This window comes from Anticarsia gemmatalis, chromosome 4 (genome assembly GCF_050436995.1).
Source record: "Anticarsia gemmatalis isolate Benzon Research Colony breed Stoneville strain chromosome 4, ilAntGemm2 primary, whole genome shotgun sequence".
Classification (NCBI taxonomy): domain Eukaryota; kingdom Metazoa; phylum Arthropoda; class Insecta; order Lepidoptera; family Erebidae; genus Anticarsia; species Anticarsia gemmatalis.
In genome coordinates this window covers 3,385,836-3,405,064 of record NC_134748.1, presented here as the reverse complement: position 1 = coordinate 3,405,064, position 19,229 = coordinate 3,385,836, and the positions used below count along the sequence as shown (strand labels likewise).

At 33.9% G+C, this 19,229-nt stretch overlaps 1 protein-coding gene across 1 annotated transcript; it reads right to left on the bottom strand.

The window, feature by feature from the left end:
- Positions 1–13,686: 13,686 nt before the first annotated feature.
- On the bottom strand, positions 13,687–14,826 carry LOC142972241 (uncharacterized). Its single transcript, XM_076113169.1, has one exon. It carries the CDS (start codon positions 14,708–14,710, stop codon positions 14,366–14,368), a length of 345 nt encoding a protein of 114 aa, XP_075969284.1. The 5' UTR covers positions 14,711–14,826; the 3' UTR covers positions 13,687–14,365.
- Positions 14,827–19,229: the final 4,403 nt, after the last annotated feature.

Here is a 19,229-nt window from a genome sequence, read left to right as displayed (position 1 = left end):
AAGTGGATATTGGAGAGATCTTATGATAGCTTTCAGAGTTTAGAGTTATTTGACGTCCATAGTTTGCACCTAGACAAATTGTTACCACATTCTCACTTCCAGCGAATTGCCATAAAACATTTACTAGGCGCTCAATCGCCTCAAACACACAGAAAGATCCCTTTAAACAGTAACACGATGATAAATAACATGGTGCAGTCTATTTTTACGACGCATTTTTCAAAGTAAATCGCCTTTCACTGAAAGCGGGTAGTCATGGGGGAAAACTAATATGATTTAAACGTTTCAAAGTTTTGCGTGAGGAAATAAGTAGGTACAGTTGCTTTTCTGTTTGCAGTATGTTTTATAGTTTCAGAAGATTTTTACTAAAGTACTCCTCTGAGGCGTCGTCGTTAATGTATCTGACTGCTGATCATGAGATCTTCGATTCGATTCCTGGGTGGCGCAAAACCTTTTGGTCTTGGACTTGTTCTCTTCTGATTTATATTATAATATTCTCAAGAATAGCCCTGAGTTTAGTAACGTTTTGCCTGCTACCACCATGCTATCCAAGTCCTTCTTATGCAAAGTTTTAGTTTGATTTTTTAACCATTCCTCATAAAATATACCAAAAGTTTCGAACCAGTTACCACTGCGAAGCATAAGCGTAAATTACTTAATTAGTCATCCCTCGACAAGTTCGATTGGCCACCGATCATTGCTGTAAAAGATAACAGTTAATGAATAGCGTACAAACGAAATAAATGTCCGTTTTATCGGACAATTATTCGCCACTCGGTTTCCGCACGACCAATGATCGGAAGTGATAATAAACACCCGCCGGAACTATTGCATTGACGTTTCTACACGAGTAAATATATCGCCAAAATACGCTATTAGTTAACAATACCTCCACGAGTACAGTATTGGTAAGTGATTTTTTATATTATCGAGTAGCTACACTAGCTTCCAAAAGTACGACAAACTGATTAGTAAGTAGGTCGTTTTTATTTAGTTGCTACAGTCGAGTATCAAGAATTTGACATTTAAAAAGTACTGTAAAATAGTTCCTACGACGCCCGCTAGAAGCGTTGATCAGTTTTTTTCATACATTTTTTTTCGTTAGCAAGCCGATTGTCGATAAATAATTGTAAAAGGAAATCGCCCTACTGATATTATCGCAAATTTTCCACGAACTCTCTTTTTCAAATGGTACATTTTAAATGTTGACCTGTCAATGCGAAAGCGTTAAAACGGTGCCGTGAGTTTGGAAATATTCTACAGAATTTCAGCATTTATATGCATCTATGCAGAGGATTCTCAACTTGAACTTAGAATATCAAAGTCTCCTATTCATTTACCAAGAAAGGGTACTTTTCGAACTACATTTGAACTACGAAATAAATATAATAGAAGGATTTTTTATCGTTACTGATACCGTTACGTGATGATTTTCGTTACCCTCCTCGAGCGCTTTTCTCATTGTCAATCGAAACAGTTAAATTAAATATCACTTGTACATTTACTATACTTCTGCGCATAACTTTGCATATACTACAAGGTATGTAGTCACAAACATTTATTGAACAAAAGCCAATACAAAGGCATCTCAGCACCTTACGCGTACCTCGAAGATGTCAAATTACAAACAGACTAGCGCCTGCGGGAATTTTAAACGAGCTCACGTTCCCTCCAGTCGGGCTCCGTGATAAAATGTGGCAAGTCACAACCCTCTTTAAACAAAATATTTACAAAGCTATTTAGAGACGTGAATGAATTTCTTATATCGATTTGTAATGAGAGAGATTTTTTCCTTCAAGTTTTAGGCTAGTTTTTGTAATTCTTTTCTAAAACAATAAAAGCATTTTGTTAGTTGCGACGACATCCGTGGCATCCACTGTCCGCCAGTCATGGATTTGATTGTACCTTGTGGTTGGTAACTTATTTTTTTAAACGACTCGGTGTCCAGCATGCATTATAACTGCAAGCATGACCCCAACCTCATTTAATTTTAACAACAAATAATAATCATCGAATAGTCTATCCTGGTAAGTTTTTATTTTGTGCTATTTTTTTATTTTGTGGTTCTTCGTTTTCTGCTGGCTGCACGCTGGCCAGTTTTAGCAATAAATATTTCGTCAAAATGTAGCTAAGAATGTTTTATGCGGCGCTCTAAGTGCAACCTTTTTAGTAGGAAATACTTAGCCGTGCTAAAGCAATACTATTTAATGACTTAAAATTTGCAAATTTTGTTCAAAGACTCCTATAATATTATCAATACATAAAACCTTAATAATACCTAGGTATAATATTGTCAGTTTTTAACCTTTAGTTTTATTTATGTAAGTAGGTATTTTCTCGTTTACATATTATATTTTAAGTTGCATCTCGTTAAACTTAGATCATTAAACACAGCGTTAATCCAGTAACGAACTCGAGACCTCATGATCAACAGTCGCAAACACTACCGACCGCACCACAAAAACAGGCTTTTGAGAATTCTCTATCACGGATTTATAAACTTCGTTTGCAATAATAGGTACAATGTTCGATAACTAACAGGTGACAAGGTTTAGAAGTTAAACAACGAGTCAAAATCTCTAAATTAAGAGACATATGAAATTTCTAAAGTTTTGATAAGTAAGGCTTCCTGCTTCGTTTACTCAATAATTTGTTCCCCAAAACAGATATTTTCTTAATAAAATCAATTGTTTCAGACAACTTCGTGCGTGCACTTAATGTTCAATCTCAAAAAATCTGTTCTGCTCTCATTTGCACGCTCCAAATAAGTAATCTTAACAATTGATTGAGAGGATACATATAATTTGAAATGAATCTAAAACACGCAAAGCTATTATCATTCCCAAAATTAAGCACGTTTTTTAAAAGAACAATTTAGATGACTTATATTGCTACTTAAATTACAATTATCGGCACAACACTCAAATATGTTCGTGATTGCCTTATCTACATTAAAAATACATATTATCTACACGCGTTCAAAGTAATTGCATCTTTTGATTATGATTTTATTTAGCCACATGCAAAGAATTACTTAGAAACTGATCTTAAGGTCTCATCGTAATGAGAAGGCCCAGCGTGGCCCATCAGGACCATTCGTATATAACAGAAGATATTTTTTTAAGCATTTGACTAACAGACTACTTGAAGATGTTAGAACTGAACAATTTACAAGGCTCTATAAATATACCTATCTGGTATTTATCGAATTAATGACACTCGAGGTCAATAAAATTCTGGTACATTAAATAATTCTTGTCTGACTAGCCACAAAGTATGTAATGTGTAGAAAAACAGATTTTGTAAAACTTATGATGTGCTGACAGCCCGCACCACAGGTAAGACGTAACCACAAAATATGTAACAAAAATTGTCCCCTACCATCGTACAATTTGTCGCAATTAAACCACCTCACTTAATTACGACAGGTTTATTTATATCTCACAAAAAATTAAATCTACAGGAAAAACTCGCCTAACGACCGCCTCAAATGTTTCCAACGTTACCTCACACTGCCTCGAGGTGCATTCACGTGCACAAATATTTTTTAAAAACTCCATTGGAATTACAAATACCTAGTTACACACTTGCGAAAGTTTGTACTAAGTTAGTAGGGCTGATACTATAAGAACTATAAAGAACGACGATGTATGATTTCGGAGGTCAATATTCTTTTGGAGGTCAATTTCTACTCGGAGGGCACTTCGCATTTTGTCAATTTGAGATATTAATTGCACTGCGAGATGCACATGGAATTTAAAAATTAATTTGTTAGTTTATTTACGTTGGCTATAAATCGGTTTATATTTATACTGCTTGTGTTGTTTTCCAATCCACAAGTGTTCTAAAAAACCAATGCTCTTTAGAACTATAAACGAACGTGCAGCCCTAAGTAAGTGCAAAGTTAAGTTGTACAGCTTCGCTACAATAGGGAGCAACCTGTAGAACTTAAGAGTGTATCAATTACCTTTATAGCCAATGTACAGGGTGTTTGCAAACTTATGTGGCAGTTTCAAAAACGTCCTTTCAAGCATGTTACCTTCTAAAATAAAGGATAATAAAAAAACATTTTTTTCAACAGCTTCTAAATAAATATCGATCACCCTCCCAGAAGGAATTTTGATGGGATTTTTCATAAAGTTCCCTGTTACTATTTCTAGCAAATAGGTTATCTGACGCTCATATGTAAGTTGTGAAACTGGCCCTTCCTCAGTTAACCAATTGAATAAATAATAGCCATATAAACAGTATATATTATTAATTACTACTTTGCATGATAGATACAGAACGTTTTTCCTACTGCAGTCCTTGACATAATTTCATACATACACAACTCGTTAATAGGAATTTAGATTAAAACAAATGTGACATGTTTACAGATACAATGTACAGTAATTACTATTCTGTTTATCGGAATTTAATGCACATATTCACACGACATACATATTCTAATACAAAACCAATACAGTCCCACCGTTGGGCAAGGGTCTTCTGTGATCTGTGAGCGAGGGAGCAGCTAAGCGTTGTGTCCACGATACCGGCAGAACTTTGGTGGTCACTGGTGAACTTTGCATTCAGCAACTTAGAAGAAAATCTAAGCATGCACGGTTTAGGAAGATCATTATTTAAACTATTGAATTACACTTATAAATTTCACTAAACTATCTTTCAAAACAAAACAAAGCTTAACAATGCCGTACTATGAAAACTGTATTATCAGAACATTGGAAAGTACACAAACTTAGTGAGCGCGTCAACTGCTCACCTTCAGATATAAACTCCTGAACACTTGATTGATGAATCTGTCCCCTACAAATCGACAAGATATGTAACTGCTACAGCGACATACAGAGATGATAATACCTACCCTTTTTGTAATTTACATCTAAAGGGCCAAAAATACTCTTAAATATCAGGTGTATATGTTACTGTAAAAGCCCGAACTGTGGTAAATTTTTAAAGCATGTCTTGTATCTCATAGTAGGATCAGAATATTGTCTAAATTGAAAAGTGATGAAACTAGTTGTCGGTAATTATTAAATCAATGATGACCCGCGGGTACAATATTAATATCTTTTAATTTCAAAACATCTGGAAACAAGCAAAGGTCGTTGAATTATAAGATATATTATTTTGTTTAAAATATAAAACTTGTCGTAAATTAAGGGTCTTCATTACCTAATATCCTAATCACGATCGACAACAACTATATACATACTTAAGTTCAACCAAAAACATAATGTTTTGGGCAATTTACAGTGATTTACGGATTGTTTTGTATAAATTATACTAAAATAACGATATTGTAGATAAACAAAATCCCAAATTTTTGTTGATTTCTTAAACCAAAAATATTTTTTAGCAATTGCAAATTTTCCTACTAAAACATTCACTAATTGGCCTATGTGAAAACAATATCTTGGAACGAAAAGAAAATCATTTCATTTCTTTAAAAGTATCCAAGTATCCATGCAAAACAGCCGTACAAAAAATATACTTTCTTGAACAAAGAAGGGCTCACTCCTAAAAAAATTTTAGTCATCGGCCTCGGCACCCACTTTTAAATTCGTATTCCGGCACCCGGTTTAATTTTTGACGAAATGCCACTTGTATTGTTTCCGGTCAGTTTAAGATTCCGAAAGATATGGTACAGGAAGACTATAAACAAGTTAACCATAAACACTCATTCATAAATTATTTTAAGAAAGAGCAAAGGCGAATTTGGTTGCTTATACATCGAATATATCGTTTTTACAAGCATTGTTTTTTTTATCTGTAGTGTACATGCACATGTATACAATAATATCACGCCTGTTAACATGTAATACTTAGCAAGCCTATTGTTATTTACTGGACACATTACTAAAATCTAGACTACTATTGACAATAATCTAATACAAGTTAGAATAAGGCCAATAATAGCACTTTGCACATCTCGGGAATGTAACCCGTCATCTAATGATCGGCAGTCGGATACACTATCGACCACGTCATTCATATTTAATATTTCCAAAAGTGGTTTTAAACGGAGTACTATCGTCTCTATATCGTTGCGAAGACGTTGTTTAAAGTGCGCGAGTATTGAAAACAAAGTGGAACAAAGATTTACGTCCGAACTACTGTCTATCGGCTGTCGAACATGCTCCTATCTATTGTCCCCTGTTTGTTCCTTAAATATATAGCGAGGAACTTACCTATACATACATGGAAAGAGTTTATGTAGCCCGTATTTATTTGTACTGGTTAAATTTGAAGTCATTACGTTTACCTACTCCATTAAAAACAGTGAGCAAGAGTTTTTGACAGCTCTTCTCATAAGCCGTATCTTCCGAGCTTGAGGTAAATTAACTTACGCTATTAAAAGGGTAAATTTTAGAGTATTTTTTTAGCAAGCCTCCGTCCATCGCCATTTCATTACCGATTTCAACTGCTTAAATATTAATTTTAGACAAAAGGGACATGTTTTTGACCGCTGGTCTTCAACTATGTCTCTTATAATTGCACGGCTTAGCTATAATTTAGCTTTGTACGGTCAAACAAGCAGAATTTTGAGATAATAATATCAGTATGGATTTATGAAATAATTATTTGTATGTATTTTCAAAACAAAGTAAGAAAAGGGGGAAACATAACTGGCATATGTTTATAAAAATATATAAATTGCATTTAGGGCTACTGTCGACAATGCTTCAACATAAAACCTATGGCTTGGTTTTGTTACGAAACTTATGAAGTCCTAACAGGCTAACACCTCTGTATTAGCACAATATCGCTAACTGTTTATGTAACTCTCCTGTATGTTACTTCCGTCTGAGAAAGGCTGCGAGTATAATATTTTGAGTCAATAAAAATATGACCGAGAAAATGGTTGCTCAAAAAGCCTCGGCTCTATTGTAAAACTAAATTCCAGTAAAATACTGCTAATTCTATACTCAGGAATGCTTTAATTAATCTAGACACTTTTTTTTAGTAATTCTTAAAGGTGTTTTAAAACATCGCTAATTAGTTTCAGTGACCAAAGAGGCGGCCTTAATAATTAACAACCCTTCTTTTTAAATAATTAACAACCGGCTAGCCATCGAAATCTTTGATAACAAAAAAAACTACAAAATACATTTTTACCGGCCCGTTATAGAGGCGCTTGTGGCCACTGTAACCATGGCAACCAATGTAAATAAAATGAAACGCGATGAAACGGGAAGTCAACTAACTCACAAAGAAATTGTGCTTTCGGTATAATATGTCCAAACCGGTCCCTTTCATATTACAAGCTGGACACGCTTTGATCTGCCGATCTAAGTAATAAAACCAATGGGCATCATCATAGCTGTTGAGTAAAAAGCTCGCCATCTAATCTATTAATAAACTGTACTTTGTACCTTACTTTGTCTGTGATAGATTTCCTAAAATTTTTCAAGACTTAAATCCTCGTTACCTTTTTCCGACTAACCCAATAATTCCCGTTTAGTGCCCAATAAGTGTGTTGTTATTTAGACATAATGAAGTAAACATATACTACGATTATGACCTTTTTAACCCATTACTGTCCCCAACTGTCCCACTGTTGGGCAAGGGACTGCTGTATAATTACTAAAGTTAAACTATAAGAAGGTGTTCTATGTAGACATAACAGCGATATCGAAAGGTTTATTTTATGACGGGCTCAGTATTTAAGGAATGTATAATAACTGTGAGCCCATTCTATATTTCATAAGACTCGTATAGAATCTGATTCTCGATTCTATAGAGCAAAGATTGTAAACATTTCGATGTCTTATGAAAGTTAACAGGCTTTGCTAGACAGTTGTGAGTAATGGTTACTTAGCAATCCATACTAATATTATAAATGCGAAAGTAACTCTGTCTGTCTGTCTGTCTGTCTGCTACTCAATCACGCCTAGACTATTGAACCAATTTGCATGAAATTTGGTATGGAGATATTTTGATACCCGAGAAAGGACATAGGCTACTACATATTTTTCGTGTGAAAAAAACATATATTAAATCATCACGCTACGACCAATAGGAAGAGAGTAAAATTAAAAGTGTTACAAAAATGTGGAAAATTTTGACCCATTCTCCCTTATGTGACGCAAGCGAAGTTGCGCGGGTCAGCTAGTATGGTTTATAATTTATAGATTGAAATGTAAGTTAACAAATAATTATCATCTAAGGTGGATTTCGCTACTACAATATGAATAGTGAATACTATTCGCTGATAAAGTATTTAAAAATCGACAACACTAACAAGACTAAGTAGTAACATACTCTATGTTACTACTTAATCTTGTTGTCGAGTTTTGACTGATATTTAAATCACTTGTAAGGAACATGGCATGATATGAATTTAGATAAAGTTAAGTTACAGATGCAGCTAAGTACCGCTTTGTTGACATTTTATTGTTAAAATGCTGGATTGTTCATAAGATCTAATACTCGATTTTGTTTTCAAACCAAGAGTTTGTGTGCATTAAAGCAAAATGAACTCCAAATGTACCCTTGATGCTCAATCACAGTACACGTTACAGGTTTTACGGTCAAAAGCCCGCGTCAAAGGTTACATACGAAAGATCAAACTCTCCTTTACTGCGAAATAATGTAGGTCCCAATTGATACTGCCAAATAAACTGAATTGAGAGTTTCAGAGTTCAAACAAACAAGAACCATAAAAATCTATTCACCTTATAAAAAGTTTTAAGATAACAAACAAAGAAAATATAGGTGACTAGAGAAAACCTCCTTTTTTAAAATCGGTTAAAAATAAGTTGACCTCCACATTTCTTACTCCTCCTTTTAAGTAACAATCCGGAAACACGAAACAGCAAAGAAATGTATAAAAGTTAAACAACTCAATTTATTATTCGTAAGTGCAACGTGAGAACAAAGTTCAATCACCTTTGTTATTTTTTAAAGTAATTGAAGCATAAAGTTTACGTTTTATCTAGAGCACGTACTCTCATACTTTTGGCTTTCAAATCCGAGACACGAATTATCTGATGAAAGTTACGTTGTTAAGCGAAGTACATGTAAAAAAGTATATTATTGCATGGACTGCAGTCCATGCAATAATATACTACTTTTATTACTACTTTTATTAATTAAGCTGAGCCTAATAAAACTATTCATTAAAATATTGTCGCGTGGAGAAAGTGCCATTACCTTTACAATAAACAGTATCGTAACGCAAGGATAACTTATTTTTTGACAGTCCTACTTTATCGTATTTAAGCTTTTAATCTGTCACATATTTAATTCTTTAAGTTCATATTCTTTAAGAAAATTCTTTAAGTTAATGCTAAAGTTTCACTTAAAGGAAATAATGTTTAAAATTCGCTTTGTGAACAGGACTCTTTATGCATTTACGTGGCAAAAACGATATAAGATAAAAAATCTATTTGCAATATCATAGTGTCAAATATCTAGCCGTCTAGCCGCTCATTTTATTCAGCATCTCCCATTAGGATTCGGGTTGTTGAGAAGTGTTCCTAGAACAAGCGTGTTAGCATTGGCTTTTGCAGCCGTGACCTTACTCTCGCCCTTCAAACTTAAACATAATAATATTATCATATTCAAAATAAATTATTCGTAGTATCGCTTATTTTGTTTATACAGCTCGCAAATTTTAAATAATAGGCACATAATTATAATACGTACGTGCTCTCAGCACTTATCTAAAGAGATTATCACACTTATTTTGGTCAAATAATTGACCGTCCGAATAATACTATAATGGCAATTGTTGCTTATGTTTGACCTCGGGTCTTCAACATTCTCCATGTAAGTTTTCATGAAAATCGGTTAAGTTATTTAGCCGTGAAAACGTGACAGAAGAGCAGATTTTTACATTTATAACGATAAGAGTGATTTCCACCATTTCATTATGCAATTTTCCCACGCGGGAATCCAAAAATAAACAAAGTATGTTTGAAAATAACATTAATCATTGCGTATCTGTGACTTTTGGGAATTAAAAATAAATAATGCATCGCTCCATTGTGTTGTTGACAATACGATATAAATATTCATAGAGAGGTATGTACTCACAAATGATGTTATTTTAGTTTTATTTCATCACTTGGCAATACGTATCACGTATGTACTTAATCAATTTGACGCCTTTTAGTCCAATCTTTACTAAGTACATAAGATGAAATACCAATACGTCTGATGAACTAGTACTTAATGCTCTCTAATAGTTGTTTTCAATCTGGTTGTACTTTGCGTCCGTTGTTTCTATGTTCATAAAAGTACCCGCGTGACTCAAAAACAATTCTAAACGCGGAGTTGTCTTTAAAAAATACAGTTTTCAACAAATTGTTGGTACTTCACCGAAATCGTATGACACATCAACCTACAGCTAAGAATACATACATTACATAACAATATATATTCTTCTATAGTCCTACTAACACACTGGTTTAATATTTATGCGTTATAGTACATACTATATGGTATTTTAATAAGAACAAAGACACAGTTTGCATATTTCAAGGACGGAGGCAGGATTTTGACCACTTAACTGCCGTTTGGATGCACGGTGCGACTTGTTATTACATGATGTTATGAAAAAATTGTCAAATTGCGCGTTCTGATTTAGGGCTGCCAACTATACTGATATTCGAATTCCAATATCTTTATTGTGAAAATTGCTTTAATATAAAATGCAGCACATTTTACTTCATTTTCGTACCACATTTCAACTATTCAGAACAAGAATAAAAAGGGAGTAAAACGAACAGGTGTCAAACGAAGTATACAGGTTTTTTAAAAGCATCAGCTTACGAGAAAGCTCAACTAGGTACTTCTGAAGTAACTTTAAACCTTATTTCTGTAATTAAACTCCGTACCTAAGTATTACCGCATATGGTCACTTTTTTAAATACCATATTATTGACAACCCTGCTCAATGATCGATGGACAGAGGCGCAGTTAACGGTCAATATTAGTTACCTACTGCTTATTTCCTTATTATGCTACTGTAAAGTACCTGCTAAATTAACATAGCTGACTAATAATACAGTATTATTACAACTACTATCGCAACTACTGAAGCTTTACCTAATGGTTTCTTATTTATTAATTTTATTATTAACCAGAGATTTTTATACTGAACTTTACTGCGCTGCTAGTATGGAGCGGTCGAAACACAAATAATAAATACTAATAATAATAAATATAAAATTGGTTTAACTATAATGTAAAGCCTTACATAGTATATACTACTTGCTTTGGATTTATTTTCTTTATAAAGGGGGCGGTAATTCACAAAAGTTTGAGAACCTATGCTTAAAGTATTTTTCTTGGGAGCGAAGTAAGAGTGGTTTTGATTCGTTACTAACGGTGCTAGACAATATTTTCATCATGTTCGGCTTTCTATGTCTTTCTAGAACTCCACAATCGTCGATATCTTCTGAAGTAAAAATTCAATACACCTTTTAACTAGGAAAGCTTTGAAAGTGCGTAAAATATTTCACGGAATTAGGTCATTGGACTAAAACCCTACAAGTAACATCATATTATTATACAAAGATAATATATATTCTCATAGTATATTCCTCAAACCTCTTGATAACTCTATAAGCTATTAGTTTAGCAATAACCAGGTTTGGACAAGACGGTAATATATCTAGTCGTCGTTTTAGGTCGCTCGTCGCACACCTGCGCTCGCGAACGATCTATCAAAACTAAATGCAACCTAGGCTTTATTAGACAACTTTAAAAGGGTGAATTGAATTCCGTCGTGTCTACCAACTGTATTTTATTACGTAAACTTCTAATAAAATGTTAGAAATATTACTGCAAATACCAAGTGAATACCGCAATGGAGACACCAGTAGCGCGATTCTCTACGGTCGGTACTATCGAGTATCGAGAGTTTAACATTCATAATTTACTGCGAAAATATTTCCTACGACGCCCGCTAGATGCGCTGTTATCGGCATTTCATACAAAATAATTTCTCGATAGCTAGCAGGTTGTCGATTGTCGATAGTGGTAGAGAATCGCGTTACGAAGCGCAATTGAGTACCGACTATCGACACCTGGCTACATAGTTATCGACAATTACTTTTAGTGTGTTTTTTTTTTGTTAACATATGATAATTGACCATGATAAAAGAATAATTTCCTAATAAAGCATGTAATGGTGGAAATTTTAACCGATACATGCAATTTCAATAAATTCAAACCATGAAGTTAAGGACATAGGACCATACATGAATATAGGACCTTAACTTTATAGTTATATACTTAAACCAGCGGACTAGAGACTACGAACAAAATTCGTCAAATATTAGCATAATAAACTTCCTAATCGCACTAATTTGAAAGCTCATCCGTATAAAACATATTAATTAAGTAGGAACTAGGATATAACATAAGAATAATGTACAATTAAAAATAATGACAGTGTGTAAGTGGTCTGCTTGAAGAATAGATAGTGGCATCAATTCCCACGAGACGTAATAGATGAACGATTCAGGATTATGTCAGAGGTTGTGCCGACATTCACTAAGTTTATGGTGCTTTTAACATGGATGCCGTTTTCAGAAATAAAGTGTGTTAAAAATTCTTCTTATTTCCTACTATTATTATCACTATGTACATTTTTTGTACAGCTTCATGTAGATTACTGAATCAATTTTAATCCCTTGAACTTTTTCCGCAAATTATTCAGCCACTTTTTTTATTGATAATTAATTCAAATTATTTAAAAAAGAGACACCCGTTCCGAAAACAATTACATGAAATTATTTTATAAAAAAATGCTCTTATTTTTAAAATTTTTAAAACATTTTTATTATCATAATAATATGCGTATTCTTATAATATTATGCACATCATCGTAAGTAAACTAAATCTTACAAATAGCGTGTAAATGAAAACAAACAGATTTTGGTAAAGTACTCGTAGCGTGGTTTATGATCTAGGTTTGCATAATAATTATGTACTACTTACGTTAATCAAGGCCTGATCACCGTTAGCGCGAGTTTACTTACCTCGCCACTTTATTGCAACGCTTTTGTTTTTGTTTTTATAAACTAGACCGACTTTTGTTTCCACCTTTTTTTTACTGCTGAGATTCTTTTATTGCGTAAAAAATATAATATTATTTTAATAGTTCTTTTAATACGTAACGTTATGTGTATTTATTTGTACGAACACAAAGAAGTACAGTATTTTTTTGTACTTATGTAAAATTACCAGCGTGATAGTATTTTTTTGCTAAACTATTTATTTTGAAAAAAACATTTTTGTTTTTCATAATTTTTATTTAATTATAGTAACACATAATTTAATATGTCTACATTCATTATAGAGTAAGGAACTTAATTTATGTCAAACGTCAAACTCTACGACGACGAAAATCAAATCCATTCACTGAATAGTAATTAATGCAGTTCTATTTTTATCTAGCAAGTATTTGCTAGAATAAATTACTTACAAAAAAACCTTAACTCTAAGCCGAAGGTTTATGCGCATACAAATTAGGCATAACGGTCAATTCCTTTGCAATTAGCACAGATAATCGCGCGCGAAAATCTCAGCTGTCAGATGAGTCATAACTTCACGTTGTTTTGTTTCATTGAGCTTGGCCCACATATACCTACAGACAAAATGGTCCCACTAAAATTGACCCAATTCACACCTTGCTACTACCGACTAACACGAATTCAAACACGTGACCATATTTCAAACATTTATTTTACAACTTAGCATATATTTACAACACTTACATAACATAAAGTATCTTAACTTAGCCCTTTGTACTACAAATAGACAAAGAAACGCTTTGGTGGAAATGTTTGGAAGAACACAGAAATGGTGGATCTAAAAGACAATTTTATAAGTACGAAAAGCCAATCATAATTTTGTGTCCATTTTATAAACTACAATCGCGTGTTCCATGCGTCTTGTGTGCCAGAGAAACTACAATAATTAAAGAACTAATAGACGAATTATCACAAGGTCATCACCTTAACGAGATAAACTTCGAATCACACGCTACTACTAGGAGAATTAACAGTAACTTATCACTCTTCACGACAGGTCGACCTAGGCTTGATGACGTTTACAAACACATCGCTGTATTTGACACTTGCACTTTGTAAACATGACACAGATTACTGTAATCGAGCAAGCAATTTATCACTTCTCCGAATATTCTTTTGATTTCTCAATTCACACTTAAACACTCACTTTGAAAAAGTCTTGTTTTAATGTGTTTTATGTATTTATCGATGTTTTAATTTCGGATTTTGACTGAAGAGATCATCGTGACTACTTTGTATTAAGATCAACCCATCCTCATGATGTTACGTCGTCGGAGCAGTCTCTCCATTGCGTAGAACACGCGATCTGACCCTCAGTAGGGGCACACTATCCCGTTCCTCCCCGGGAAATCCTCCGACGCGGGGAAGTGCACCCTGCAGATCTCCTTGAAGGTTCTCTCTTGTCGTGGTGGCGCCTTCTCATGCTTGGGCTTGTATCCGTAGCCACCGTATCCTCCGTTAGCATATCCGTAGTCTTGAGGGCTGCCGTAGCCATTCCCATACTGGTAGCCCCCGTATCCATAGTTACCATAGCCGCTATAGCCGTACGATCTTCTCGCGTTACCGTTGATAGCATCGTAAATCGCATCGAAGAAAGGTGCCGACTCGACGGTGGCGAGGAAGAGTGCGGCGACAAGAAGCAACCGTATCGCAGACATCGCGGAAGGGTGGCGAGCAATTGTGTCAATTCAGTTGGCGGTCAGAGTCAGGCCGGCCTCGGTCTGCGGAAGCTCACTCCGGTGGCGTTTAATCGCGAATGGTGCCGGGTGCTCCGTCGCCGGCTTATATATCGGCCTCGGATCATCCGACGGCGGACAAACACGGGTGCGTGTGCGCAGGGTTCACGGTCCGTACCCTGGAGTCGCATTGGACCACTGATTACTGCGGAATATTCGAAGGGTACGTTTTGTAACCATTTCGTAAACAGGAAGCATTCAGACACTGTTCGTAAGCTGGAGCGAAACTGGGTTTGTGCTGTAAATATCACAGCTATGGGGCAACATACCGGTTCAGCTTTTGTAGGATTATTTCCTTGTGATAAACAATATACCTGTATAATATATATGTACGGTAGAATTCTAGTGTTTACATTATATAATTGGCTAACTTTAACTAACATAGACACGATAAACATAAAAGGTCGACGGCATTTATCTATTCAAACGATTACACGTTTACTCATCTAATGAATACTGAAAACAAAGGTTTGAGCACTTAATTATCTATGCGTTAATTAAGTTCATCTAGAATCATCTTCAAGTACGCGTAAGCACATAAATCTAAAATAAAGCGCGACATACTCGTATTCGGTTATACATTTAACATGGTGTCAAAAAACCCATACCACCTACGTACACAGTACTTAAACTACATTAAAACTTTCAACGTACTATATCAAGTCCTAAACATACTAAACTGATTGAAAAGGACGCGTGATTAGATAATTTCCTTATATAATATCTTCCGCGCAATGTTAAGGCAGCCGAGTCAAGTTCAACGAGTGCCGCGCTCGTCGTGCGTTCACCTCTACAAGTCGTTTGCGATTCAGCACGACGCTTCACTCTACATACTGGCACACTGAAATTTTACCTTTGCCTATTTTTTTTTAATTTTGACAGAAAAACTAGCCGCCATTTTGAGTCATTCCAATTTTAAAATACTTACCCCTGATTTCTGAGTACATTTAGCGGAAGCTTTATCTATTTAAAAAAGTTTTTATATATGAGTTTAAACGCTATTGAATAGATAAACTACGGCTAAATGTACCTCATAACCGGGGGTTAAACGTATAATTCCTTTTCACGCAATTTGTCATTTATGGCCGTTAATGACATAGGTTACAAAATAATTACATATTATTTTATGAAGGCATATTTATTAAATTCTAGGAAAACTTCTCATACGTTATTATCCTCACTAGGACAAGCTAGGGCCAGTCAAATTATGATCAATGTCAAAACAATTTGCATCATGTTTGGCACAGATAATAATGGTAAAGTCTGAACGTAACAGGTGGTTAACCAAGCGTACTTTTCTTAATATACAGACTCTATGGGTTTTTAAGCAAACCATGTTTTGAGAAGAAACATGAATTGCTTATAAATCTTATTTAAAAACGCCAAAATATTTACATACTTAATTAATCTGTCAGAAAAATATTTTTATTTAGTAGAGCCTTATTTCAAGTGAATAGAATTGATTGGTCGGGAAGATACTGTTATTTATAGTGCTTATTTATAATTGGGATTCTATCATACATTTTAATGAAATGTATTTCCTAAGACATGCGCTAGAGTGGATATTTAAAGAGGTTCATAAACTTATAATGGTACTAGGCATATCGTATTTATTTACTTTTGGTCGTATATTGACCACAGACATAAAACTAACAATCTAAGTAAATTACACAGTATTTACGAGGTATTTGCATACTGACCTAATTTGTTCTTAATTAAACCACACGTGTTCACAAAGTATTGAACAATAATGCGTTGTAATAAATATATACCTATTATAAACCCATATAACGAAAAATTTTTCCTTTTATTTTCAAAAAACGCAAATGAAAGATTTTCTTTATTTAGTTTTTGTAAAAGAAAACTAGAACAGAAATCTTTTTTTTGTTGAAAAATATCTGCAAATATGCTGAATACATAACTAAACGCACATAACTTATTACCAAGCAACACACATAACAAGTACTTAAAATTGATTATAAACTTTATTACTCTATCAATCTTCCAAACGAACCTGGTGAATGTACCTCACAATTAGGTTGTAAATGTCGACTGTCATGTGCAACCTGCAACTAATTGCAACACACTACACGTAGTAACAACAAACATGGACTAATCAACAATCAACCAAACGTAAAAATAAAAATCATTGATTGTATTCTAAATCGATTAAATGCTCGATAAAAATGTGCTTGGAATTCGAGAGATACGAAAAAAAGAACGTGTAACCTGGGCCACAAAGTTCTCTATTTGAAATTTTAAAAACATAAAATAAATGTCAGAGTGAAAAAAAGCATATAATAGGTATGTTCCTTTTTCAATATTTTATCAAGAAAACGACAATAGGACTTTCAATTTGGTTGCTTAGTAGTCGCAATAACGCTACTTAATTTATTTTTTGAAAAACACTGTGTTATTGACGGAAATCGGCATATAGCCAAGATCACTATCGAACTAAACAAAAGAAAATATTAACACTATAATTTTGACAGAAGTCTAGAATAATTATCAGTTTTATTTTAAGATACCATTTCAGTTTATAGATAAAGTTACCTTAGATACTAAAGAAAATCGAAAACAAATCGTTTAAAGTAAAACCAGCGTTGTCGTACAACAGACCAACACGTAGAGCAAACTACATAGCAGCCATTGATCGGTGTTTATAAGCTGCCTGAACAAACCTAGACACTTTAATTATCGTCTAATACTCGTTGTAAAATCAATAGCACGCTTGCACCATAGTTCACAAACTGACGGCTATGGTGAATATTGGTGCAAAATGCTATATACAAATTCTATTAAATAAAATTGTACTGTTTTCTGAAATAATATCGTTAACGCCATTAAAATCCGACAGTTTAACGTATAAAGTAGATATTTTACGTATTAAACAAATAGGGAATAGTTATAAGTTACTTATAAAACAAGTAAATGTCTGTGTTCTAATTCAAATTAAAGCGAGGTGCCATTTCTATTAGGCATAGATTTAGACGGAGCTGTGAAACGTGTCTCTTTATCTACAATTAATAATAACTTATCAAGTAAAACATAGCCAGTATAAAAGTGTTACTACACAATTTATTTACGATACCTTAAAGAAGCAGGCGTCATATTCAAAATTTTGTTGAAACTTTCGACATTTCTCTTGAATTTTCACTTGCCCCATTTTCAATGAATCGTCCAAACGGCAATTTTGCAACGAATGCTCGAATGCAATGCTAGGCGGGCCACGTATCAAAGCAAACGAATAATTTTGGTTCACTCCAACTAACATTTAGTTTGTATTACTTTCCAATCTGAGTGTGGTGAAAATGTTGCAAAGATATCAACTAATACTAACTGTAGAATACGAATCAATTTGAATTCGTTCCTTTTTCGTTTTTTTTTTCGTGCTAAGGAGCATAGACAAGAAAATTAAATAGTATTATTCCGTAAAACACATTCTAGCACTCATATTTTTTTTAAATTATAAAAATGCCAATATACTGTATACTGACGGTTACTCAACTCACTATTAAGAATATTTGAATTGAATTAGTAAAAAACCTACATACAGACCCTGAGAATAATAAATAATGTACAATGTCGATATATGTTAAGATTGTCTGTTACATAACATATTGTCAATCAGTACAACTCAGTTCTATCCCCGATGACAATTTGATCAATTAACTCGATAAGATTAATTATCGAGATTATAATTGCTTAGTTAAAATAATAATTAGAAACCAGATTAATAGCTGCATGTAAGTTATTTAGGACACCAAAGATGTCTATGTCTGTATAAATCGCCCAGTTTCAATTCAGTTATAATATTTTACTTGACTTTTGTGATTTTCGGACCTTTAACTCGCAACCCTCTTTAGATTTCCAAAAGTATTCGGTTACACGTAAGCTTTTTACTACTAACAATTCTGCACACTGCAGCTTTTGGAGGAAAACTTCGTACATACATTTTTTTGTTGATGTTTTTATCAGATTCCAAATCAAATCATTTATGCATTTAGGTCAAATATTGACACTAATGATAGTCGTTACAATAACGGAATCTACCACTAGCTCGGAAAGTAGAGCCTTTTGAGAAGAGCTAGCAAGAAACTCACGGCCACTGTTTTCAATCGCCAAAAGTTTTACAAAGTGGTTGATACAATAATTTATCATGCGAGGAGCTGCCAACATTCCAAATCATAATAATTATTTTCATAGTTATTTATCTAATTATTTTCTAAATAATGCCATGAAATATGCATGAAATTGAAATAGATTGACACAATGCCGTGATGTATTCAATGTAACCTACTTACGTCGTCAATGTAGGCATTCATAGACAATAATTGAACGTCAATCAATGGCGCGCGCTAAATGTATTGGTAATGATTACCTACTCTATCACAATGTAATAGATATAGTATCTTGAAATAGACTGCACCTGTTCGTTTCT

Coding starts and splice junctions, on each gene's coding strand:
- LOC142972241 (XM_076113169.1), bottom strand. CDS start 14,710: ATGTCTGCGATACGGTTGCTTCTTGTCGCCGCACTCTTCCTCGCCACC.